This window comes from Alligator mississippiensis, chromosome 4, assembly GCF_030867095.1.
Source record: "Alligator mississippiensis isolate rAllMis1 chromosome 4, rAllMis1, whole genome shotgun sequence".
Taxonomy (NCBI): domain Eukaryota; kingdom Metazoa; phylum Chordata; order Crocodylia; family Alligatoridae; genus Alligator; species Alligator mississippiensis.
Window position 1 is genome coordinate 129,636,101 of NC_081827.1, and position 27,775 is coordinate 129,663,875.

Here is a 27,775-nt window from a genome sequence, read left to right on the forward strand (position 1 = left end):
ATGTCCTTGTACTTGTTGGGAGGTCTCTTGAAGTCACTTGGGTTCCACATAGATGCTGGTATTGGTGTTTTTGGCACGGTTTGTAGGATTGCAGTCTGTGCCTATTATCTATTGCTATTTTGAGTGGTCAAGCCCAACTTTAGATGGTTCCGTCTCTGTTGGCAGGTCAAAGCTGTAATGACTTTAAGAATGAGCTATAATCTGAAAATGGCTGTTCAGATCTCTGAGCAAATGTGGTACAGCATTCTGAACAAGATGAAAACCATAGAAATTCTCTGCTGCAAGCCCAGCGTGAGGAATTGAAAAAAACCAATATTTTTGTTGTGAAAGAATTGCGTTATTTCAAGAGACTGTCACAGGTATGGCGTGCACAGATTTTTCCACCTGCAAGAAGCCTTCATACTATATTTGCTTATTGCTTTCTGTGGAAAGAGTTCATTGGAAAGGCAGGTTTTATCTTTCTTGTAAACCAGACCACTTCTTCAAGGAGTTGGGACACATAGTACTTTTCTTTTATAAAAGCAAACAGCCCATTACGAAGACTTTGTTTTCTGAAGATTAAAGATTACATCTGATTTGAAGCGAACTAAATTTGAATGTTCTCAGGACAAGTTCACACAAAAAAGAGCAAACAAGACTTTCTTTAAAGACTCAGTATTATATTGAATAATTAAAAAAATGTAATCAAAATCTTTAGTCCTGCAATTATACAGTAGGTGTCACCTAATTTTTGTGGTGTAGTCAACTGATTTTCTAATGTAGACTTGTGTTCTATGGGTTGTTTTTTTTTTTATATATATATTCAGCAGCTTGTGCCTAATTTTTCTTTTTGGTCCCCTGGCATCAAACCATGCAATAACAGGTTGAAACAAGACAAATTGCCAAAAGAAAGCTCCTTTAGTTTAGTAATCCTCGTGGGTGTCTTTATAAGTCCGTCAGACAAGAAATGTAACAGCATGTCAGTTAAAATGAATCATAAAGAAACTATGGTAGATAGAAATAAGTGATAAGTGTAAGTGATTAGTAATTTTCTTAAGTTGACAAACTAATTAGAAATTTTCAAATGGTAAAAAATAGAAGAAAAATGTTTTACTTACTACTTCACATAATATACTGGAGCGTATATCAGAATGGATAATTATGATGTGGGATTTAATATTGTTTACTCATGTTTGAAAAAGATTTCTGTTAAAATATCTTAAGAGGGTAGGAATAAATGAGCTTCCTTTGGTGACCATTTTTTTCTAATGATTTCAGCTGAAATTGTTTTGCTTCTAGCATCACTTGCATTTCTTATTAGAGATTATATTATGTTTTAGTTTAGGGAATCTAAAACAGAATAAATGTTACAATTCAGGGAAAGTAATTCAGATCCCTTTTTAAAAAAAAAACCCAGCCCTGGAACACTGATTCTTTGCTGTGGTACAGCACAGGATAACTGAGGTACAGCTTTAAAATGAACAGATATCTTTTACTTAGGCTAGCTTGATTGGACAAAATGTATTTGACTATTTGCATCCAAAAGATATTGCCAAAGTGAAAGAACAACTTTCCTCTTCAGATGTTTCACCAAGAGAAAAACGTATAGATGTCAAAAGTAAGTGTGCACTTAACACTAAGAAGTTCTGAATATATTTATGTTGTCATTTGTTTATAAGTTCAGTTATTCTGTAGAGCAAATGCATTCCTTCTGTCGGATAAAACATAGTAGGAAAACAGTAAAGGAAGAAAAAGAGTACTTGCCTAACTCAAAGAAGAAAGGTATTTCTTTTAAGTGTAGTAGACTCTGGAAATTCTATCAAATTTGATATAATAAATTCTGAGTAATTTAGTCTAAATTGTTAGCAAACACTTCAGTGGATAATTATATAAAAAAAACCCATGATAGGCAAAGCAGGCTTATTTATCCTTTATCTGCCTGCCTTTTTCCCTTAAAAAATGAGAGATGCAGTTACTGTTTATGAATATTTGAAAACTTCTAATGGAATTCTGAAGTTTTAGGGGATTATTGAAAGTCACAGAATTGGTGCAGAAGTATAAGAAATGTCTTTCTTGAAGGCAGTTGTAGATATAAGGCTTACAAAGTGTGCAGTTTTGCAGAGAATAAGCAAATATCTTTTTCTAAGTTTAAATACAATAACAAAAATGTATCAAGTGTGATTTTTTTAAATGGTTTTGTAGCAAAAAGTCAATTGTTTATTGTAGTTCTTGGAACTTATACTTTTATAGCCATCTTTACTTACCATGTATTTTGGTGTACATGAATGACAGTAAAGGCTTGTCTCATTTTCAGTGTAGTTTTGGACACTTCTTAAAATCTAGTTCTTTAGCTTTTATTAAAAAGGATTTGTGCAAGGCTTGCTGAAATTGTTGGACACTGAAATATAAAGTCAGTTTCGTTCTGAATAAAAACTGTTCTTGGTAATACAAACTGAGTCAGAATATATTAAAAAGTTTTACATTCATAAACATTTTAGAGTAAAATCGTGGGACCCTTAAAGTTGGTGGCAGATCTCCCAGAATCAGGATTTCATATTTAAAGTATCTGGATCAGCATCTATTTAACAAAAGGAATGACTAAGGAACTAAATATCTAGATGCTCCCTGAACCAATTGGATTAACTCGGACTTATTTTTCCAAGGTAGAAAAATTGAGTACCTTGAAGTTTACCTCGAGAGAAATGTCTTAGTACTGGAACCTGCAAGTAGATTTCCTCTCTACAGGATAGGAACATAAATAATCTAAATACACTTTTTGGAACTGTGTTGGTTTCCCCAATCCATAGTGCTCCCTTTTGTACTCTCTAATGTTACATGTTTGCAGTTGTTTTAATCTTCAATCTTCTGTCCATACCATGGAAACTACATAAAACACATTTGTACTAAATGAAAGCAATCTGTTTATTACTAAAATGTTGGTTTACTTTTGTATGTGTGAAAACATGTTTTAGTTGCTGTGGTTTATTGCCCCAAATCTTACATAAGAATAGAATTGTACTGTCCCAGGTAAGCTGAAGCTGAATAGTGAAAAACTACAGTAACTTAACAATATATGGTGACATTATTTATGTAGGGCTAATGCACAAAACCCAACAGGTGGTGTTTTACAGACCAAAACTGAAAAATGATTTTCATGAGGTGTCTACTTTTTCTTTCATTTTTTAAATTAGATCACAGAAAATACAGTACAATTCATTGTACTGGCTATCTGAAGAGCTGGCCTCTTAATGAAGTTGGAGTGGAAGAGGAGAATGAGGCAGAAAAAGACAGTGGTAACTTTAACTGTCTTGTTTCAGTTGGGAGATTGTACCCTTATATTGTTTCACAAAAAAGTGGAGAGAGAAAGGTCAAACCAACAGAATTTGTTACCCTCTTTGCTGTGGGTCCCAGGGATAGTGAGAGGAGGGGCTGGGAAGCCCCGCTCGCAGGACTCTACACAGGGAGAAACAGTGAAATAAAGAAAGAATACAAAACAGTTACTTAACCTGCAGGAGGAGCAGCGCTAGAAGATCTAAAAGAAAAGTATGTGTGGTTTACAAGGCACACGTTTATGCAATTATGACAGGCTGGCTGGCAGTGACCTAGCCCAGGGGTTTTGAAAGGGCAAAAGATGATTGGAGGACTTGGGATTCCTTTTCCTTACCAATCAGGTCCCAGAGACTCACCCTCCATGTTCCCTGATTGGCCCCTTGGGTCATCTGGAGGGGGATAAAAGGGGCAGTGCGGCTGACTCAGAGAAGAGACTAATGAGGAACCATGAGGAAGGAGCTTCAAAGAGCTGGCAAGAGCTGAGCAGCCAGTGGGGTGGGTGTAGTTGCCCTAGAAGAGCCTGAAGGAGTGGGACCTGCAGGCAGCGGTTGGACCCTCAGCAGCATGGCGTGCGGCCAGCAGGCGAGGCTTCCTGCTGGGCTTCAGGATCCCCTATGAGAGGCTGTGGCCAGCAGGAGAGGCTCCCCCACTCCAGCAAGATCTGAGCAGCGACCTGAGAGGTTCCCAGCTCTGCTTCCAGCTCCTCCAATCAGAGGCCAGGCAGCTCAACGTGAGGCTGGGGCTCCAGGAAGGTAAAGACCCCTAGCAGCATGGCACATTACCAGCACTGGTGGCTGTGTGGCAGAGTTTCTGCCTACCACATGAGAAGTTCAAGTCCCAGCTTTGGTGACTTGGGGTGAGTGAGCTAACAAGGAGTAATTCCTCTTGCAGTGGAAAGGGGCCATTGTGTTTTCCCCCTTTCTCCCCCTCCAGGTACCTAGGCCCTTTCCTTGTAATTTGACATTTTGTATTTTGTGTCTTTTGTATTTCCAGTAATACCAACCAGTATCGTTTGTTCTGCTGTTTGTGTTTTACATTTTGGTTAACCCTGTCTTTTGTCAACTGGATGAATATGTCTATGATTGTAAGTGTCTAACCTTTGTTGAATCCTGCTCCTTCAGGGCATTGTAGTGTCCCCTATACCCCCCTGGTTTATACTGGTTATGTTCCCAGTACTGTTCCCTCATTAAAAGGTATATGGCTAAGTCCCCATTGGTGGTCTGGCTCTGCTCTATAGGGGGAGGAGAGTCCCTACACCTCCCACAGCGCTTGTGCACGTGCTTTGATCCCTTCAATTGGAGAGGGGGTACCTCTTGGAGTACCGCCCAGGTTATACAATTAAGGCCAGTGGGTGACGTCATAGGGACGCACTGACTGGCAGGAATAAAAGTGGCTGTTGGCACTAGGGAAGGGAGAGCCAGTGAGGAGGTGGAGGCTCTCCATGCTGGTAGTAGGCGGGACCAGCATGAATTTGAAATGCCCGAGCAATGGGCAGCTGGAGAAGCACTGAGAGCTCCTCACGCCAGAGGCACTGAGATCGAGCCCCAGGAGGGGCAGAGTGTTGGGAGGGCCTTTCCCTTAGTGCTGCCGAGGAGGTGCATCGAGGGAGGCGCCGAGCAGCAGGGCAACCAGGACGGCAAGCTCAAGGGAGAGGCTGAAGCCAACCTCGGGGAAGCAAAGGTGTCCCCACTCAACCGCTCCCAGGTACCAGGTCGGGAAGCTGGGCTGGGGCAGAGAAGAGAGGGGAGCCCTGCAGGACCAGTGTCGGGGGAGCACTGCCAAATTCAGGCAGGAAGGCTGAGAAAGCTGACCAGTAGGACACCAGATAGGGAGACCTTTTGGGTCCCTTCTTTTGGTTTCTTTTCTTCATTTTATTCTTTTACCCCTGCTCGACAAGGGGCACCCTCGAAACCCAGGAGGAGAGCTGACCAGCTCAAGGGGATTGCAGGCTTAGAGCCCAGGCCAGTTAATTATCTTTCCCCAAGGATAGAGGAGGATATGATAGGGCATGAGGAATATCTGCACTGGAGAGGCTGCCATGTCAAGATCTGGTGCCCCACCAGAAGTTGGTGTAAGGCTGGGGTGTAGGGGAGGTGGAGCCTCAGAACATCCCACAAGTGGAGTTGTCATCCCTGAGGGGAACTTGGAGGCTGAACCCCATACTGATATAACATTCAAAGATGTGGCAGGTGAGTTTGGGGAAGGCCAAAGGGACAACTGAAGCCCACCTCGGGGAACCCACAGTACTCTAGAGTGTACACCTTCTACCACCCAGACCAAGGCAGCATGCGAGCGAGCATTTGAAGCCAGATGGGCACACCATGGGTGGAAACTTTGTTTATGTAGACCAGCAGTAAGCATCTTTTTATTACAGAGTGAGCTGGTAGTGACATCTAGATTTAGGTTGCATAATAGTTTCTACTTTGGAAAACAGAATTTGTTAAGCTGGACTAACTACCCAGATAAATTTCCCATTAAGTTTAAGCTGTACCTTTTCTTATTTAAGGAATCACAGCTTCTTTCTGAACCTGTGAATTCTTGTGCTGTGTTTGTTGCATATATTGAACAATGTAGAAAAAAGATGTCATATTACCTTACACTAATGGTTTGACTGGCAAGACTAAAACATAAGTAAGAAAAAGTTAACATACTTTTAACTTAAAATTGAATTTGAGGTTTGATTTTGAGACCTAAGTGTAAGGCTTAGCTTTGTATATAAGCAACACCATTTAACTAGAAAGTCATTACTACTTAAAATTTTGCCACTTAATGAATTATACTGAAATTTTGACAATACATTATTTAATAAAGAAGGGCATTTACCCATGGTTTACTAATATATTTAACCCACGTACTCAGAGTGGCTGGACTGTGTCATTTCTTATTTTGTACCTAGAACTAGAAGTACTATGTTACTTTTCTGTGTTTACTTTAAAAACACTTTTTTCATTAGTTAGAACTGGGCTATAGTGTAAAATGAAAGTTAACTGTTTAAACACTCTTGTTTTAAATTAATATTGACATTTAACATTTAGATTTAGTTACAATGCCTAATTTTCACCGTCAGAGTTCAGAATGGCTGTTAAAAGAAATTCGCAATATTATATTTTAGTAACTTTAAATATTAAAGGCTCTGCTTAAGCTGAATTTAATGGGATGGATTTTTATATGGGACTAACATGTGCTAAGCTATTTATGCTTTATTAAGTATCATTGTTTTGGTTTTTTTAATCAGAGTCTTGAGGCTTATAACAGTGTTAATATTGAAGGACCTACTTAAATTCAGGGCTCCTAACAACACAGTGTAGAAGAGCTAGCCGGAGTAGAAGGATTTAACCACCACCTGTACATCAAGCACCATATGCTGCTTGAATTGTATTTTGTCTTTGACATTACTGATTACCAGAAGATTGGTAATATCCTGTTTTTGTTGTAAACAGTGCCAGCGTAATCTGTAGTTAACCATCATAAGTTTCCTAGGTTTGTTTGAAGCCATACCTGTTGTGCCTTTTTCTGTTTTGTATGATGCTAAAGAAGATGATAGTACTTCTTTGCTCAGTATCTCTTTACTCAGGCCTCATCTGGGCTATTGTGGGCAGTTTTGGGCCCCACATTCTAAAAAGAATAGAGAGGGTCCAGAGGCAGGTGACAAAAATAATAAAGGGTTTGAAAGGTAAGCCATACAAGAAGAGGCTAAAAGAAATAGGCATGTTCAGTTTGCAGAAAAGGCACTTAAGAGGGGACAGAGCAATCTTCAAATATCCGAAAGGCTTCCATGAAGAGGGAGAATGCTGTTTCTCTCTTGCTGTAGAAAGCAAGACACAAGCCAGTGGCTTGAAGTTGCAACAGAATTTAGTTTAGACTTGATATCAGGAAGAACTTCTTCACTGTTAGAAGAGTGAGGCAGTGGAATAGACTGCCTAGGGAAGTTGTGCAATCTGTATCTTTGGAGGTTTTCAAGAAGAAGTTGGATAAGCATTGGTCAGGAATGATCTAGGAGTAGCCATGCCTATGCTCTACCACTATTCTGAGCTCTTCTGGTTGCCACATAGTGCTGAGAAGAATTATTTTCCCCTCCCTTTTATAACACATCAGAGGGCTTTTTTTCTCCTTCCATGAAAACACTGGATGCTGGCTCCAGCCAAGGCTGGAGATTTTAACTAGGGTGTGCCAGTGCTCTTGTTGGGACTAAAACCTGGAGTGTCTTAGCTAGAGGGTCTTGCTACTCTGCTCAGGGTCACCCCAGTCACCATGTAAGGAATCAGGAAGGCCATGGTCAGATTAGTATGGACTGTGGGGGAAGAGTGGTCCTTTTCCTTGGATCTGTTGAGCATATTTTAATGACCCTTGAAGCAGCAGGACACTGGCTGCTGTTGTCCTCCTGCTTTTCCTGTGACAGGTTAGGGTGTTAATTCTTGTGGTTGTATGACACACGGTTGACTCTGTAGTTCTAGTAATAGGTTACACTGGGCATTGGCAACTTCCAGCCTGCAGAGCACCTGGATCTGACCCATGAAGCCACAGGATTGTGCCTGGGCCTTGATGCTTTTATTTTATTATGCAACAGAAATTTTAGGGTATCTACCACAGTAACTTCTAGGAACTTCGTGTTATCAGTATTTCCATTAAGATGATCAAAATCATCTAACTGATAAACACAAGCAAGTATGAACTGATTAGACCTCCCTAATTATATACATTTTTGACCTTTTACTTCTATCTCTCTTCATCTAGTGCACAGTATGAAAAAAGGGACCTGTCAAGCAAATCATATATAATCATGCGTTTAAAGACTGGATTTAAAGGACTGACTCTTAGGATCCTGGTGAATGGGCTGTCCTTGAAAACTAATAATATTCCCAAGTATGAAATTTAACTTCAATAAGGAACCCTATTTTCAAATCTGTCTATAAAGTACCAGCTATGTGACTGATGCAACATGGCATTTGCATTATTAGTGGGGTGGCTGCCAAAACTGATTTGGTAAAAGCAGATTTTACAGTTAATTTTTTTTCTTATCCAGTGTTGCAGAGTAAAGAAAAAATATTTACAAATTCCTACAAATTCAGAGCAACAGATAGAACTTTCATTATGTTAAGGAGTCAGTGGTTTAGTTTCATAAATCCTTGGACCAAAGAACTGGAGTACATTGTGTCAACCAACACTGTAGTATTGTAAGTAATTGGTAATAGACTGCCTCTTAATTTTGTCTGCATTAGGGTTCTCATTAATATGCTACCTGTTTAACAAGGAGGACAGGGCTAGAAAATACCAGCTCTTTGCATTTTGATTAATTGTCAAAGCATACTTTTTAATTTTCTTGATTCTTGTTTTTAATTGGAATCATAGCAATTGTTTTACATTTAAAACGTGCTTTTTAGAAAAGAAAATTGGTGGGAAATTCTTAAGGGAAAAGATTAACAAACATTTTTTAAAAGGTGATTTAAATGGAGAAGCAAAATAGTTTTCCAATTAGTATATTTGTCGTTTAGGTTTAACAGGTTTCATTTGTCCCTGGTTGAACTCATTATTAGTAACTCTTGACCTCTAGATGGTGGGGCAATGTGTGATTGGACTGCCAAGAGATGGGGATGTGGGGTGGGAAAGAAGTGCAGTTTCTCCATCTATCCCTAAAAGCCCACAGAGAGGTAGAGGGGGAAAAAAAAGTCCCGTGTCCTTTCGTCCCTCCCCGTTCCCCCCCATTCCTCTCGATGTATCTGAAGTGCCAAAACCATTCAGCAGCCATTTTGCTGCTGTACTGCCCTGTACTGCAGGTACAATTTAAATTGTTTTCAACATGCTGTGAGTGTAATCAGTCACCAGGTTTCACGGCCAGGAATTTATCTCTTGGTGCAAGAATGACAAGAGGGTTAATGTTGCATACTTTGCAGCTTCCTGTAGCCCAGGGGTGGGCAAAATATGACCCGCAGGCTGGATCCAGCCTACCAGGCCATTCTATCCGGCCTGCGGGGACCCTAAAAAATTTAGGAAATTAATATTTATCTGCCCCAGGCTGCCTGTTAAAGGAGCCAGGGGCAGTAGGACCCAGGGAAGCCACAGCAGGACCCTGAACAACAAGGCCCACTCGCCCCCTCCCTGCCCAGCCAGAAGCCCCTGTCTAGCAAAGGCTTCTGGCCTGGGACCTGAGCCTTCCTGCTCGGGAACAGGAAATTCAGGTAAGAAGGGGTGGGGGGGTGTCCCAGCTGCCTGCGGAGGGTTCAGGATTGAGAGTATGGTCGGGGGTAGAAAGGTAAGAAAGATTTATTGACTTAACAAAAACACAACTATGCATAGTAACAAGACAAACAATGACAGACAAAAGCAATTCGCATCAGCAACTTATCGGCAGTCCCCTCTGATGCCTGATACACAGCAAGCTTCTTTTCCTCAAAAGTTCAGCAAAGTCAGGCGTCCCTGAACGACACTATCCAAAAGGGTACTGGAAAGGACCCTGGAATGCAGTCCTTGGGCTCTTCAAGGTCCACAGGCCCACTGACCAGGCAACATCTAACTAATTCTTTTTACAGAGCTGTCTCTTCCTTCTGAATGGTTTCCAAATATTCCAGCTTATTTATAGCTTCTGAATGGTTCTGATAACATACAACCACTCAGATTCCTTTTACTTCAACTGTCCTTAGACTGACCAATTAGCAGTACAAGCCTTGCATTCCTTTGGTAAGGTAATTTTAACTACGCCACAGGGCCTTACTACTTCAAGGCTTTGCTAAATTTACTAGGTCTTACTTTATACAAGTCCTCACTACATCTTAAACTTTAATTAGGCTTTTAGCAACAACATATAGCTTAATATCTAAACAAATACAGAAAAACTCTTAGTTTAATCTTCATAGAGCCTTCAGCAAGCACCTTTATCACACAGACATAATTTCAGCTGTCACACTCCACCTCTTGCTTGCTGAAGCACTATGACAGCTACAATTAAAATGCTAAAGCCATATGCACTACATCGGGAAATGGGGAGGGATCTATAAATTTAACTTGCATAGCATGAACAGATTTACAACAACAACGATTAAAACACCATTTAGCTGTTGCCACTGTGATACGCAAGATGGTTAGCCATGTAGTTGAGGTGACACTTGGTGACATACGAATAGTACAGATTACATTATACCATTTACAAGGCTCGGGCACATTGACAGCTAGACTGATGATTTTCCTACCATCTCAAGCAAGGAGAGCCAAACGAGTACCTTGCTGAGCTTTTGTCTGAAGGCTTTGCAGCTTTTTTTTTTACTTTATTTCAGTTTTTTAACTGTGGCATGTCTACATCAGATACCCATGAAGTGGGTATCCTAAAGTTGAGAGGTATAGTTTCAGAGGAAATTTTCTGGCCATTTTAGGGCAATAGTACGGTTACTTATTTGCAGTAGAGCAATGGCTCCACTTTTAGCTCTTAAGCAACATGAATGGCATAAAGTCCAGGTGGTACTATTTTCATGCAGCAAACAACTTGGTCCTTTCCAACAAACACTTTGCCCTATTGTTACATATGACACATTAGGTAACTCATATACACAGGTCATGTTAAGTGGGCTGGGATTTTAACTTATGACTTCCACCAGGGTGTGGAGTTATACACAGGTGGTGTTGGGGCCTCCCGTGGGGGAACGGCCAGAGATAGTAGTAAACACTCTGTTTTCTCACAGATCACATTTATCCTTCCTTCTTTGGGAGCCTGTAACCATGCTTCATTTCCCAGAGAGCGAAAGAGCTCCCACTGCCACTCATGGGGACGATGCTGTATCGGGTTAATGAAATGGCACTGCTCTGGCAGAATTGTAGCACTAATTTGCTTTAGGAATTTTACTGGTATAAAAAGATGAGGATAAGTGTTGGAGACCTGTGGATACAGCCTATTTCTGGTTGCAGTCAAGTGGGTACCATTCCACCACACCTCTGTATAGGTATGATTTACAAACCATGTAATAACTTTGTTCCAACCTGTAATGCACTCTCCCACCTGGTGGGCTTTACACCATTGCTGAAGAGTGTTGTTAGCCATGGGAATGGGAGGGGGCAGATTCTTCCATAAACGCAGTAGCTCGAGAGGCTGAACAAATGCAGAATGCACTATTGGGGACACAAACTCAGGGGCGTTGAGCTTAACAGGGTTCCCCTCAGGAAGCATGTAACAACAAATTCTCAAATGAGCAAAACTACAACAATTACCCCCCCTCCCACAGTTAGCCATTCCAGCCTTCAGGTAGGGAATGAACCCAAGATGATAACTGGTGCCACAGGTGCACTGACAGTTACCACCTTGCCAGTCAACTATCCTGTTTCTTCTACTCAGAGACCAGGACTTCACTCATTCCGGGGTGGCTGGTTTCTTCTAGTATGGATACTGCAGCTGGACCACGTGAAGGTGATCTGAACGCGTTTCTGGGGGATGCTCTTCAGGGTCAGACTACTCTCTTGAGGTCTTCAGGAGCAAGTTCATTGATATCTGGGTAATAAGAAGGATAGTAGACATGCCCTACCCAGGAAACACAACAAGGCATTAATAAAAAGAGTATACTTAGTCCACCACTGCATGATGCCAGTTGATTTAGACCAGTGACAGAACAGGACTCGTCTTCAGTGGCAGGCTCAATTAGAAATGGTTATGGCTGCACTTGTGGATAGATTCAATCTGAAGGAACAAGACAACAAGGAGCTTGGCTCCTGTTAGATAAATTTGACTTAAATATCCACCATGTACTATGCATACCTTTTGCTGATAGTGTCCCCTCCCATATATCTCCTTGAGGATGCTTCACTACTACTCAATCTCCTGCCTGGAGCTTTCCCAGGTCACCACCCCTAGGTCGCTCTACTGTCGGCTTGCGGGGACCACCCAATCCAAAGGCCTGTTACATGGGGCTACCTCCCGGATGGGGTCGGTTATTGGCCCAATTGATAGCTCAATTCAGGTGCAAGTCCAAGTCTTTAAGAGCCGGGCCAGCAGCTACCCGCAAGTTGCATTTGAGGATGCCATTGGCTTGCTTTACCAATCTGTTAGACTGCGGATGGTGTGGGCTGTGATATGTCCATAACATGCTGTTTCACAGTCCAGTCATACACAAAATGATTGCAGAAGTGAATGGCATTATTGCTCTGTAGTTCTATAGGTGGTGGATACACAGCTAGTAAAGTTTCCAGTGCTACACAAGTGTCCTGGGCTGTAGCTCTTGCTGAGGCATGGGCAAATGTCATTCCTGTGATAACTTCCACAGCCACAAACGCATACTGTCGCTTTCGGGAAGTCCGAGGGAGGGGGCCTATGAAATCACATTGCCATACTTGCCACACTACCTTTCCTTCACGTAATGACAATGGGACAGTCGAGCAGGGTTTTAATTGCATTTTTACCTCACAGAAAGTGATGCATGCGTCGACTATTTCTTCTGCTTCTTTCTTAGTTACATGAATGCCCCAAGATGCAGCCAGGTGGGTGGTTCCATCACGCCTGGCGTGTCCATGTTGTCGATGTAGCCATTCTGTGGCTCGTTCCCCAGGGGTACAGTGGGAGGAGGAATTGGGTAACCATGGATTAGCCACTTTATCTTTTTTTTTTTTTCTTCAACATACAACGTTTCAGCGCTCTCCTCTTGTTAGCTGATCAACTCGTCTATTCCACTTTGCCTCTGGGCCTTCTGCCTTATTTCCATGTGCTGCACTTACATGTCGGATGTGTAAAGGAAGTTTATTTTGGGCTAACTCCCATAAGGCTTTCCACTCTTCGTGGCTCCAAATGTCTTGTCCTCGTCTTTTAAAGTCCTCTTTATTCCATAGGGGTAGCCATTTAGTACATCCTTCTACTACCATCCAGGAGTCGCTATAAATATAGATGAGCCTTCTAGGACGCGGACCTTCTATTAATTCCCACATAGCCACACCGAGTGCTGCTTGGAGCTCGGCATACTATGCACTATTTCCGAGGCCGTGAGATTCTATTTGCTTGCCCTCTCAAATCCTCAAGGCGGCTGCTCTCCAGGCACGACCTCCAGCAGACCCATCTGTAAACCAGACTTCAACATCGGCTCAGGTCTCCATTTCAGGTGAGAAAGGAGGTGCTTCTTTGATGGGTGAAGGTTCACTGCAGTTTGTTTGATCAGGATAAACATTAATTGTACTTTCAGTAACTCTTTCAACTAATGCAGGGCGTCCCTTTGGGGTTACTCGTTGGATTTGGCTCAAAATGTAATAAATCCACTTTTGGACTGTGGTGTCTTGGGCTCTCCCCCCAGGTGGTAGCTGGCTGTCTGACAGAGCCATTCCAAGAATAGGTATCAGAGTAATGATAACTGTGGGTAATTCCCCTCTCAGTGCTTCTGTGGCTTCCAGGGTTGCTGTTGCTGCACACAGCATCTGTTTTAAGAGAGTATACCTTGCTTCTGCCCCTCTCCAGCCTCAGCTCCAGAATCTAAGGGGTTTTCCTTCTGCTTCTGAGGACTCCTTCTGCCACAGGCTCCAGTGTGGTCCTCCTTCTGAGACACCTATATGGAGCCAAAGCTCACCTTCGGGACGTCGTGCTACTAGAGAGGCATGAACAGTTACTGCTCCTTTAAGGGCTTGTAAGGCATTTTTTGTTCAGACAGTGTGAATCCAAAGGTAAGAATTTTCTCTTTCAATGATTCAAAGGCCTTGATGGCAGCCTCTCTGTCTTGACTGCCTACCATGACGTCATTTATGTACTGCCACATGCGTACGTCAGGGTACTTTTCTTGAACTTCATGAACTATTGTAGCTAAAACTCCATGAGCCAGGGTGGGGCTTAACCGTTTAGACAATTGGCTCATCAGTGTGTCTTGTAAGGAAGAGCCTCCCATAGCATCACTTCAGACATGTTCCCTGTTCAAAAAACTGGGACTTGGTGGCGTGGGGAATGGAAAGAACAAAAAAAAAGACCCCTCATGTAGCCAGTCCAGGTTTTTGCAAGCACTTCTGAGTCCCAGGAGAAGTGGATCCTTCCTCCCAAAAGAAGGATTTATAACTGGATATCAATAAAGGTTCTTCACAAGTTTCTTCATAAAATATATTTATTTTCCTCAAACTGATTGGGCCACCTGGCTTTAGCCACTTTTGTAAATCCTTACAGTAATTCCTAGGTGAGTGCTTCAGTATTGTTTGGAGAAGAATTCATCTGAAGCCTGTTCTCCAAGGTGGTGATTCCCAAAGAAGATAATCTTATTCCTCGATGTGCCTCAGTGTTACAGTACTTTGGAAGGAGAAGCATCCAGCTCACAAGCCCTATCAGCTATAGCCTTCTATTTAAATAGGATTAAATAATTTAGGAAAATCCAGCAAAAAATAATTTAATTCAGGGTTAGTACTAGTAACAGACAGGCAGATATTTAAACATGTGCCTAAATGCATAGCAGAAATTGCAGACAGGCCTCCATATCTCTCCTAGTGGAATTGACATCATTCTTTACATGAACAGAGGTGGCTTTCATAACATGCCTTAAACATCTTTCATAGCATGCCTTAAGCATGTTCCAGCTTTAGAAATGTGCAAGGATGTAATCTGAAGTTTTGTTCACACATTTACAAAACTCTTCTCATTAAATCTAGTGTATTGGCCCACGCTCAGTTTGGGAAAAGCAGTTCTACAGTCAATTAGGTTTCCTTTCCCCAGAGACTTGGCACTCTTAACTGTTCCAGGTATGGGAATGGGAGTAGTATAATAGGCAAAAATTACTCTGAGAATAAACAAAGATTATTTATCCATACTCAAACTTTTTCAAGGTGGACTGTGCATATTCCTCCTTCTGCCCCACTTTTTGATCTTTTTTGATGTCCTAGTTGCAAGTTTGGACCTGGGAAGGGGTTGAAAGAACTGAAACAACCTGAGTGCCGTACCCCCTCTTATAGTCTTGAACAAGGTTGGGAAAAGACAAGGAGGGGTGAGAGCATGGCACTACTGTGAGATGGTTCCACCTTTGAGTAGCCTTCATCTCTAGCTAGGACTACCTGTAAGAGAAAGTATAGAGAGTCATTTATTGCTCCCACCCCAAGTTAATTACCCAAATTGCCTTACATCTGATATTCTAGTATTTGAAAGCATCATGCCCAAGAGTGAGTATTTCTGTGCTGAAGCATCCATGATTTTTTGTGGATAAATTGGTTAATTTTGATCATTAAAAGAAAGCAACAGTGTCGTCTTCTAATTATGATCCTGAGTCTTTGACCCACTGCTTCTCTTGCTCTACCCAGAACCAGAAGCAAAGAGAGTACAATATTCTCTGGCAGAACTTTTAACAAGTCAGTGGTGTTTCAAGTCTTAAGTAGTTTAATTATACTTTAGCATGTCTGGGATTGTAATTGGTACTGCTAGGTACTGACGATGTTGCCTATTGTAAGATTAAAGTGCTTGTACTATCTACTATATAGTGTATATATAATTGTAGATTGCATACTTCTCCAGCTATCAATGAGTTAAGTCCATCTCATCTTATGAGGAAATCTTCTCCGGCTTTAACTGTTAACTGCAGTAATGTAAGTATATTGTATATCCTTGTTTCCTAGATTTTTCAGTAAATGATCACTATCAAATAGTCCAAAGAATTCATGGGCTTCTGTACATGTGCAGGGAGAATGGTCTGATGTGCCATAACTACAGTGCATCAGAGTAGACTCGATTAATCGAGTCTGCTGGAGCGTGGTAAGTAGTTAAAGCACCCCTGCCACCATTTTTAATTACCACGCTCCAGCAGACTCCAGCGTCATGTGTATCAGTGTCCCTGCACTGAAAAATGGTGGCAAGGGTGCTTTAACTAAAGCTTGTTCGATGAGCTGTAGTTTTAATGCCCCCACTGCCACTTTTCAGCATGGAGACATTGATGTGTGTGACACCGTGGACGCTGATGCGTGTGACACTGTGGACACTAATTAGCACAGCTCTAATTAAAGCACCTCCCCACCATCTCCCGGAGCACATCTATAAATGACCCATTAGACCTGCTTAAAATGGCTAGAATTTTATGTGACTAAATTTAGTGACAGCTCAGGGTGACTGAAGGCCAGATACTGAAGTTTTTTCCATTTGCAAAAAATCTGAGATACAGGAAGCAACAATATAATCTTACCTTCACTATTCAACCACTGCACCTTTCTTCAAGCCTTCATGAACCATGGAGGCTGAGAGGATCATTCAGGATATTCTGTTCATTGGCTATCTGTTGAGCTTATAAAAAATGCCTTATGTTGCAGGACAAGGTTCCTTGGGTGAATCTGATATATCTTTTATTAGACCAACCCAAATAGTTGGAGAATAGTTATTAAGCAAGCTTTCGGGTTCAAAAACCCTTCATCAGGCTAAGGAAGTTTCAGCAGTTGGTGTGTGCTCTTCCTGGATGGAATGAAAAGTAAAGAAGCCAGAGGCTGGGCTGGGGAGTCAGTTGTCAGGCAGATTATAATGTGTCAAAAATCCAATGTCTATATTTAGTCCATGATTTTTAGTATCCAGGAGGTTGATGAAATGGAGCTCATAGGCTCATCTCTGGGAAGTGTTGTGTAAGTTTCCTTTGAGGAGCAGGACTGAGAGATTGGAGAGAGAGAGTGGTTTTTTCTTGTGAGAAATGTGCCCCCACCGGTAATTGGGTATTTCTGTCTTTGATAGATTTCCGGTGTGCATTCATTCTGGTGCGCAGTTGTTGTTTGGTCTCTCCTACATATTTTCCATCAGGGCATTTGGTGCATTGGATGAGGTATATTACATTTCTGGAGGTGCAGCTGTAAGATCCAGGAATGCTGATGGCTCTGTTGTGGGGTGTAGTAATAGTGGGGGTGGTGGAGATGTGTTGGCAGGTTTTGCATTTCTTGTCATGGCACGGTCTGGATCCTTTTGGTGTGTTCTGGGCTTGAGGAAGTTTGCTTCTGGTGATGAAGTTAGCGAGGTTCGGTGCTTGTTTGAAGGCTAGGATGGGTGGCTCTGGGAAGATCTTTTTAAGAATAGGGTCTCTTTCTAGTATGGGTTGCGATTGTTTGAGGATTTTTCATACAGGCTCAAGGGAGGGGTGATATGTCATAACCAGCGGTGTGCGATTTGTGCCCGGGGGGGGTTCTGTACTGCAGCAGTTCTTCACGTGGTATCCGGGTGGCTCTTTCAAATGTGCGATCTATCTCTCTGGAGGAGTGTCCTTGTTGGGTGAAAGCCTTTTTAAGATTGGTGAGGTGGCGATCCCGGGTGTTCTCTTCAGTACAGATGCGGTGGTATCTGAGGGCTTGGCTGTATATCACAGCTTTTTTGGTGTGTTTAGGGTGATTGCTGGTTCTGTGCAGATATGTATGTTGGTCTGTGGGTTTCTTGTATAATGTGGTCTGTATTTTATCATTTTGGATACTGATCATCGTGTCTAAAAAGGAGATGCTGGTGCTGGAGTATTCTAGAGAAAGTTGGATGGAGGGATGGTGATTGTTGAATTTCTGATGGAACTCAATCAGAGATTGTAGGTTTTCAGTCCAAATGATGAAGATGTCATCGATATATCTTAACTATAGCAAGGGTTTGATGGTGCAGTTCTTGAGGAAGTCTTCTTCCAGGTGGCTCATAAAAAGGTTGGCATACTGTGGGGCCATTTTAGTGCCCATAGCTGTTCCCATCATCTGGAGGAAGTGTTGATGATTATTAAAAGTGAAATTGTTGTGTGTGAGGATGAAGTGTATAAGGTCAGTAATAGCTTTGGGTCTGTATTCTGAGTTGTAATCTTCTTCCTGTACATGTGTAAGGCAGGCTTGGATGCCATCCTGGTGTGGGATTTTGGTATATAGGCTGGGTAACGTCAATGGCGGCTAGGAGTGTGTTGCTAGGAAGGTGGTCTATGTTTTTAAGTTTCCGTAGAAAGTCAGTGTCTCAGATGGCCGGAGCTGACTTGGGGTGATCTACAAATTGCTCGGCCGTTGGGTGGGCTGGTGAATGGAGAGGCAGACAAAACATATTGGTTGCAAAAAAGCTTTACTTACACCGCTAGTAGCCGCGACACAGGTGGTCCGATTGCTTAAATAATTACACGAGTTGCTCCAGCTGGCAAAAACCTGGGCCAGCGAACCCATAAACGAACCAGGCATGCAGGAAAAGGGGTTATGTCGAGGGATAGCATTCGGCAACGGGGAGAAAAATCGATAGTTGATCAGGCTATCGATTTGCTCTGCCATGAGTCAGGAATTCTCTTAAGTCACTCTGCAGCGTGCTCAAAGTTCTCCAACTTGGGCGGAAGTCGCACAGAATTTTATACGGCTAACAAGGCAATCGCTAGCCGCCACGTAGGAATAATTTAGAATCGGCCAATGATAGGACACAAATTTGCATACGAATGGCGGGAACTCTCTTGCACCGGAGTTTTCTATTGCAACAGAAAACTTTTGCTGTGCACAGAGACTCTCATGTGGTGGGAAAAATTCCATTGTGCCGAGGCACTTAAAATCATTGGGTTATGACAGTCGGTAGTGTCTTGTACAAAACTTGCTCTTTGGGTGACGAGCGGTTTTAGGATTGATTGAAACCTAGTATTTCCTCAGTTAGGGTCCCATGGTTGGATATGATAGGTCTGCCAGGGTTCCCTTGTTTGCGGATTTTAGGGAGCATGTAAAAAGTCCCCAGGTTAGGTAGTGGGGGGGGGGAATCAAGGTCTGTAGTTTTTCTTGTAGTCTTGATGGAAATGATTTGATGGTATTGTTGAGTTTTTTTTGGTGAAAAGGGGAGTAGGATCTTCTTGTACTTCTTTGTAGTAGGTGGTGTCAGAGAGCTGTCTTGGCTTCCTTTATGTAGTCTTCACGGTTTAGGATGACTATGGCTCCTCCTTTATCTGCTGGTTTTATTACTATTTGGTGGTTACATCTTAGAGATTTTATGGCCTTTTTCTCTGGTAGAGAGAGGTTGTTATGGTGGCACGTGTTGCTGATTATTTCATTGTTCATTCTTTCCCTGAAGCAGTCAATGTAGCAGTCAAGGTTAGGGTTTCGTCCACTGTGAGGTGTCCAATCTGAGGGTTTTTTGGGCTTTTTGCTGTTGATCTTTTCCTGAATGTTGTCAAATGATGAGTTGTTGTTGGGAGTGGGTTCGGTTTGGTCGTGGAATGAGTTTTTCAGGATGTTAATCCTTCTAGACTTGGAACTGCATTGAAACTTCTGCTCAGCAGCCATCATGTGGCAAAGACTTGTTACCTGAGCTGAATTCAAATCAATAACGTAAAATAAGACTTGGATTGATTGGCTTGTATATATATTGGATTGTCTTCTGACTAGTACAATGTTGTGTCACAGTGACCTACTATTTTAATTACGTTGTGTTTAATTAAAAGATATTTCTGAGTATGTCCCTCAATAGCCTGCCTCATGGTTAGATGTTTCATTAAAGTATTTCTTCTTTGGTGTCTCATGCTGGAATGTTCACTTGTGTACCACACAGCCCTAGACATCAAGATTCACTGTGAAAGTGCTGTTCTTTTAAATTACACACGTGAATGGACCATGGATGAAAAGAAACCTTATTTTACTTGTAATTCCTTTTCATTTTTCTATGTAGGCAGATGCCTCCACAACCCCAGTGGCAGAGCTGCTGCTGCTGGAAAAAGAGGGTTACATTTCTTGCCAAACCCTGGTGGGGGAGCTTGCTGAATACTGCTTGATGTTAAGAAGACTTTAGTTGTCTTTAATGGCTGTCAACTTAGCACTTTCTAGTAGCACTAAAAATTATTTGAAATTAAATTATAAACATGTTGAAAGCTAAATTTAAAATAATAGAAAGACTAGTATTTTTAAATCACATTTTCAAATTTTTCAGTCCTTTAATGCACATACAGAAACTAAAACAATATGTTTTCTGTTTTGGTTTTAAGCAAAATTTATTTTCATTAGTTATTATTTATTGTGGTGGCAAACTGATAGAGAATGGTATTTGAAGTGAAAAATGTGAACAGTTTAATATAACATATTGGATGTACAAGCCATCTATATCTTTTGTAATCTTAACTGCTCTCGGTGAACAGACTCCGACCAGCTTCATAGTTTCATAGTTGGTAGGGTCAGAAGGGACCTGAGCAGGTCATCAAGTCCGACCCCCTGCCATGGGCAGGAAAGAATGCTGGGGTCAAACGACCCTGGCTAGCTGATTATCTAGCCTCCTTTTGAAGACCCCCAGGGTAAGAGCGAGCACCATTTCCCTTGGAAGTTGGTTCCAGATCCTAGCCGCCCTGACTGTGAAGTAGTGCTTCCTGATGTCTAGCCTGAACCTACTCTCAGTCAACTTATAGCCGTTATTCCTAGTTACTCCTGGTAGTGCTCAGGGGGACAGGGTCTCTCCCATTCCCTGCTGGTCCCCCTTGGTAAGTTTATAGACGGCCACCAGATCCCCTCTCAGCCTTCCCTTGTGGAGGCTGACGAGGTTCAGGTCCCGTAGCCTCTCGTCGTAGAGTCTACCCTGCTGCCCCCTGATCATGCAAGTGGCCCTCCTTTGGACCCTTTCAATGCTGTCCACATCCCTCCTGAAGTGCAGCACCCAGAACTGGACACAGTAGTCCAACTGTGGCCTGACCAATGTTGCATAGACGGGGAGGATCACCTCCTTGGATGTGCTCGTGATGCATCTGTCGATGCATGACAAGGTGCGCTTAGCCTTGCTGACTGCGTCCTCACATTGGCAACCCATGTTCTTCTTGGAATCAATAGTGACTCCAAGATCCTTTTCTGCATCTGTGCTGATGAGAAGGGAGTTCCCCCAGCCTGTAGGTATGCTGCTGGTTCTTCCTGTCTAGGTGCAGTACCCTGTACTTGTCAGTATTGAAACCCATCCTAATCTCATTTGCCTACCCTTGTAACCTGCCCAGGTCTGGCTGTAGCCTGTCCCTCCCTTCGAGAGTGCCCACCTCTCCCCACATCTTAGTGTCATCTGCGAATATGAACAAGTTGCTTTTCCCCCCCTCGTCTAAGTCACTGATGAAGACGTTGAACTGTGTGGGCCCAAGGACTGAGCCCTGGGGAACCCCACTGCCCACATCCCTCCAGGTCGAAAGTGACCCGTCCACCATCACTATTTGGGTGCGGCCCTCCCGCCAATTTGAGACCCATCTGACTGTAGGCATCGATGGTACAGTTGCCTAATTTTTTAATGAGAACAGGGTGAGAGATAGTGTCGAAGGCCTTTCTAAAGTCCAGAAACACTACGTCAACCGCGACACCTGCATCCAAGTATTTTGTGACCTGGCAACCAGGTTGGTCTGACAGGACCTGCCCCTAATGGACCCATTTGGTTGCTCCTAAGCATAATCTCCCCTGCTGGTCCCTCGCAGATGTGCTCCTGGATAATTTTCTCAAAGAGCTTCCCCAGGACCGGGTAAGACTAACGGTCCTATAGTTTCCCGGGTCCTCCTTCCTCCCCTTTTTGAAAATGTGCTCGTAAAGCTGTGCCAGCGGTCCCACAATGACCTCTGCCAATTCCCTCAGCACCCTGGGGTGGAGATCATTTGGACCTGCTGATTTGAACATGTCCAGTCCCACCAGAAGTTCCCTTACTAGGTCCTCGCTGACCCTGGGCCTGGCTGTGCCTCTCCTGGGTCTGTCTGGGATCCCAGCGGACGGAATGTCCTGGTCCCTGCTCAGAAAAAAGAGGCAAAGAATTTGTTAAAGAGGTCAGCTTTATCGTCTGGTACAACCACCAGATTTCCAAGCATGTCCTGTAGAGGCCCCACGTTACCCGGTGCCTTCTTTTTACTCCCCATGTATTTAAAAAAGAACTTCTTGTTATCTTTGATCCGGGTTGCTAGTTCTGTCTCCACCTTAGCTTTCCTAACAGCCCCCCTACAGTCTCAAGCAATGGAGCTATAATCTTCCTTGGTGATGGGCCCTCCCCTTCCATTGAGTGTATGCCTCTTTTTTTAGCTTTCAGACATTCCTGAATGCCTTTCAGCTCAGAGGATCATCTCGTTAAGGAATGACCACTCTTCTTGGATTCCCAGCTCCCCTAACCTCCGGGACCTCAGTGCCTCCCCGACTAACTGCCTTAACTCATTGAAATCAGCCCTCCTGAAGTCAAGGGCTACTGCCTTGCTGCAGGCCTTTGACACTCTGTGCTGGATGGTGAATTCCAGTAGGTGATGATGGCTATTGTCCAGGTGGTCGAGAAGCCGCAGTCCCCTCACCAGGTTTTTACCTGTGGCCAGGACCAGGTCCAACAAAGCATGTCCCCTGTTAGGACTGCACCTCCTGGGTTAGCTGGAGGTCCCGTATCTCAGCTAGGAACCTACATGAGCAGTCAGGTGTGGCTGACTGCTCCTCCCAGCAGATGTCTGGGTAGTTTAGGTCACCCATGATGACCATGTTCCTTGACTTAACTGCCTCTGCGAGCCGACCTGAGAATTCCCGGTCCAGCTCTTCCCCCTGGTTGGGTGGTTTGTAGTAGACACCCACCTTTCCCCCCAACTCCCTTGTATTCTAACCCAGAGCACTTCGGTCTGCCCCTCCTCTGACCCTGTGCTGTTTGTTGAGGATGTATATTGCTCTTTGACGTACAGCACCACACCCTCACCTTTTGCTTCATTTATGATTAAGTCAGACCCCTAATTTACAAAATATCCTCACAGTTCGAGTGACTTTGACCAATATGCAAGCCTTTTGTTAGCATGTTTACCACTTTAAGCCAAATTCAGTGTTATGGGGGTCATAAACAATGCAGGATTTTTAATTGTATTAAATCTGCCTGGGTACTCAACTTTACTGGTTTGCACTGATTAGCTCTTTCTATTTTAGGTAGCAGTTTATACACTTCTAATTAATTTACGCTTAAATTTTGTCTTTTCTTTACTCAATTTTGTTCTTTCAGGTGCCAAATAAGGAGCTGATTCAGTTATGTCCTTCAGAAATGGAGGTTTTAGATGCCTCAGAACAAAATTGGGGCACTAATTCATTCCCAAACAATGAACCTCTCCTCAGTAAGAGCCTTTTTTATTGCATTTGTGGCTTCTTTAAACATGACTCAGAGGCCTCCTCTACATTTTACACTTAAAGCATGATTCACCAGGTAATCATGCTTTAAATTGCGACCCAGCTACATATTCAACCTATTAATGGCATGATATAACAAACAATAAGATACAAAGTTATTCCAAAACATATGTGTAATAACTTCGTAGCTTGTTCTAATCACACCATTAATTAAGCATGTGGCCAGGTGCTCCCTTGTGGCTGGGAACCCCATCAAGTGTGAGGCCCCATCACCCTCCACTGCCAGCCTTGCAGCTGACAAGGCTTGCAGTGATGGCAGTGTTGTCAGCTGTGGGGCTTGCAGCAGGGAGAACGCTGTTCCCCCTTGGGCACGTCCAGATGAGTGCACAAGTGCCTCTTGCAGCATCTCAAACCCCTTTGCTGCCAGAGACGCACGCAGGAACAAAAAATATTCTCTGCACTGAAGATTTGCAGCATGGGGGCAAAATTAGACCCCCTGGATATCCAGGGGTCAGACAGTACCCTGGAGGGCTGTTCATTCCCCAGGCCCGCCAGACTCACCGGCAGTAGCAGCAGCAGTCAGGGCTGCTCGGGGCTTCATGGCACAGCCCCCCCTGCACATGGGGCAGCGGGGCTTGGCCCCAGCTGCCTGGCATCCCTTCTGCAGCATCATGCGAGTGCAGCCTGGCTCAGCAGGGAGTCATGCACTGTCTCGGAGCTCTGGCCACTCAGGCTGAGCGGTGCTGAGCCCTGGGTGACAGCTGCAGCACCCCTGAGCTTGCAGACAGTGCGCAGTGCACTGTTGAGCTGGGCCACACCCTCACTATGCAGCAGTGGCAGCGCGAGTACCAGGTAGCCAGGGCCAAACTCTGCTGCCCCCCATGCCACAAGCCCCCGAGTGGTCCCCACTACCGCTGGTAGTGCTGGTAAGCTGTAGGCACTGCAAGAGGCTGGAGCCGGGTGGGGGAGCCATCAGGAGCCTGGAGTCTACCAAGGAATCCCTGAATTATCTACAGCCTCCCGGTCATTCCCCTGCTCATCTCCAGCCTCCCAAGGCTGGAGACTATCAGGAGAATGAGCAGGGGGCTGGAGACAAGCCCCTGGAGATGAGCTGGAGACTTCCCCTGCTGTCTCCAGCCTCCTGCTCAAATCTCCAGCTTGTTTCCAACCTCCGGAGGCTGGGACCCTGCAGGCAGGGTAGTTTATGTGCTGTGGGGGGGAGGGGGCTCTGCCCTGTGGGACCCACCCCTCCTAAGCAGCTTCCGCACCCACAGTCCCCCCATACCTACCCACACACTGACCCGCATCACCCCACATCCCCCCCCTTCACACACCCACCATGTGATAAGGAAACCAAAAGCAAACTTTAAAACATATAAAAATTTAGGATTTATTTTATTATGATGCTAGAGACACTGGTAGGCTTCTAAATTACTTTACCATTATAAATATAGCAATAAAACATTGTCTATCTGATCAATCCCCTCCACTCTCTTTTAATTGTGGAAGAAGGTGGATTTTGGGGTATTTTAAAAAGCGAATTTGGGATGCTGCTTCAGCATTCTAGCTGACACAAGGGGCTTGTGTCCCCCGATACTAATTGCCCAGGCCCCAGAAGCTCCTGAGGGCAAGTAGCTCTGAGCTGCTGGCCAGGACAGGTTTTATACTGCTGGGGCCAGCAAAGGTGCTGGCCCCAGGCTCTAGCTTCCCCTGGCTGCAGGCTTGGGAGGAGCCAGGCAGGGTTATTTTGCCCAAAGTGGCACAATTTGCTCCATACCAAAGTGCATGTCTGGGCATGTGCACTGAGGCAAAAAGCCCTGGCTCAAATTTGCACCGCTTCTATTTAAGCTGCTGCAAGCGCACGTACTTGCATATGTGGACGTGCCCCTTGTGAGCATCCCCAGCTGTGGGACTTGTAGTGGGGTCAGTATGTTCAGCTGCAGGGCTCACAGTGGGAGCAGTGTTCCCCCATACTGCCTCTACTGCAAGCACTGCAGCCAATGTCACTGCAGGGTTTCCAGCAGGGGCAGCAGGGAGAACATTACCCCTGCTGCAGGCCTTGTGAGGCGGAGGACTCACAGCAAGTGGCAGTGAGAACACTGCTGCCACTGGAAACCTCTTGGCTTGCAGCAGTGACAACATGATTATGTGGCTCGCACATATGTGGATGCCGTTGCACCTTTACCTGCATGTGTAGAGGGACCCAGGGTTTCTGCCAGTTTTTAGAGATAGTGTTTGAATGTTAGGTGAAGGAAATCTTTTGAAACATAAATGAGATCACAGTATAAAGAAAAGCAAAAACCTAGGTACTGAGTGCCCACCAGATACTTATTTAACCCCAACACAGCAGTGGGAGTTTGGAATAGATGTTTACTCTCTATTCTTTTTCCTTTGGTTCAAAGTAGCTACTTCACAGTTCTTCCAAAAATCAGGGACTGTGGAAGAGTGTTCCTGTGCAGAGTTTTTCAGGAACTGGATGTAATCGGGCAGCAACAGCTGTTTTGCATGGGCTCTCTATGTATATGATAATGTTCTGGTTAATAGTTAGGCAAAAAACCCCCAGTATTCTTGCAGAAAATGTTTAAATGTTGAAATTATTTCCATTTTGTGGGTTAGGCAGCTGCTCCCCTACATGCAAGGTGAATGTAGCATTTCCCCAGTCCATCCAGGAATCAGTGCCACTATAGGGTTTTTTTATTCTTTATTAAAAAAACACAGGCAAAATGACAAAGAAGGAAGTTCCTCTGCCTGCTCTGGCCTACAGCTGTCAGAGGATTTCCAGCCCTTATGCTTCATGATCAACTAAAGATGCATGTTTTTCCCCTGTAGCCCTCTTCCAACAGGAGCTCCTTGCCCTCTAGAAAGATCACATGTTCCCTTTTAGCAGGGTCTGATAGTTGAATAATACTGGGGGATCCAGAACTTGAAATGGAAAGACAACTTTGTAACATCAGAGCTTGTAATGGACTGGTTTTACTGTTTACTAAGGAATCCTATCAGGATTTTGGTAAATTCACCTTTAAGAAAAGAAGGAAAAGTAGAAAATTTAGTGAAAAAACCCTCAACAAACAAAAACAAATAGTCAAAAATAATTAGCTTAAGATTTGCTTTTGACAAAACTTTTAGTTCAAAAAATTAGTACAGTCTTTTCTTCTGTTCTCTGTTTCTCTCTTAAGCATAATGAATTAGAAGGAAAATGTCTATTTAAATGGTATTTCATTAGCAAGAATTTTAAAGTTCCTTCAGTTCACATGATTTTAATTCCAGGATCAAGTGTTCAGCAAGCCACTTCTAATAATTTGTTTAGATGAACGTTGAATGTTAGAACTGGTCCATTGGCTTCAAGAAAAGCTGCTGTTTAACATAAATTTGATTTTAAAGTTCATTGTTTCACAAACTTTTGTGCTACATGAATAGCATTTTAATTATTTTATAGGTGACAATTGAATTTCAATGCAATGTGTGAAAATGATGATACTTTTACGGCTGCTCTCATGAATTACTTAGAAGCAGAAGGAGGCCTTGGGGATCCAGGAGAACTCAGTGATATACAATGGACTCTCTACTGTTGCTTTTTTATAGAAATGAGAAGGAATGTCTCTTCAATGCACAAGAACCCTCAAAAAACTCCTCAAGTACTGTATTGGTAATTTTTTTAAAATTGTATGTTAATTCATAGTTACTATCTATACGTTTTTAAAGACTTACGCCTTGTTCACAGAGAAATGGCTTCTGCTACACATGTAGAAAAAATGCAATATTTTTTCATGATGGAGAACCTCAGAATTTTATTACAGATCCATATGTAACTGGAATGTTTAAAACACATGGTTATATTTTTGCTAAAAAGCATTAACCAAACGGTACTGTACAATATACAGGAATATTTTAGAAACTTCTATTTATTTGTATTTTTGTTGTAACAGGTGGGTAGATAAGAGTATTATTTATCCATGTTGCTTCTGTAGGACAGGCTCCAGTTGCACAGTTTGAGACACATGTGTTGTCTGTGTCTGTAAACTATCATCGAAACACATTTTACACACATTTTGTACAGTTGTAAGATAAACTACTGTAGTACATAAGAAAACACTACAGTTTGCAATTCCTTGCCCTTCTTAAAAGCTTTTTTGTACAATGTTTTATAGTCAAGATTGAAAACAAAGCAAAGTGTCACAGCAGAAATGAAGCTATCAGACCTGTGCTAAATTATATACCATAAAAATCAGGGAAAAGAATACAATAGTTCTGGACAAATAATTTAAATTGTATCTGTGCACAAGCATGCCAGAAGAGGAAGGAGAAATACCATAATAGATTAATTAACACATTATGTTATTTACAGTGTATTAATAGAGGGGCAGAACAGTAAACCAAAGAAAAATACTGCAACTGTAAATAGAATAGGAAAAGGTAAAAAGAGAGATGTTCATGCCATTGTATAAATCACACATAAGACTTCATTTGGAAAAGTATGTACTGTTCTAGTCACCCTTGTTCAAGGTACTTGAATTCAAACTGT

General features: G+C 43.1%; 2 protein-coding genes across 4 annotated transcripts in view; both read left to right on the plus strand.

Moving 5' to 3' along the window:
- Nucleotides 1–27,109, plus strand: BMAL2 (basic helix-loop-helix ARNT like 2). Its single transcript, XM_059726206.1, is given in 11 exon segments — nucleotides 1–78; nucleotides 166–291; nucleotides 1,480–1,603; nucleotides 1,675–1,761; nucleotides 3,171–3,383; nucleotides 5,620–5,663; nucleotides 7,870–7,973; nucleotides 8,331–8,475; nucleotides 15,709–15,813; nucleotides 23,132–23,290; nucleotides 26,697–27,109. Coding segments are annotated over 11 exon segments (1,392 nt in total). The 3' UTR covers nucleotides 26,904–27,109.
- LOC132250202 (endogenous retroviral envelope protein HEMO-like) overlaps nucleotides 1–27,775 on the plus strand; it is a 100,491-nt gene that overhangs the window by 16,386 nt on the left and 56,330 nt on the right. The window lies entirely within an intron of this gene.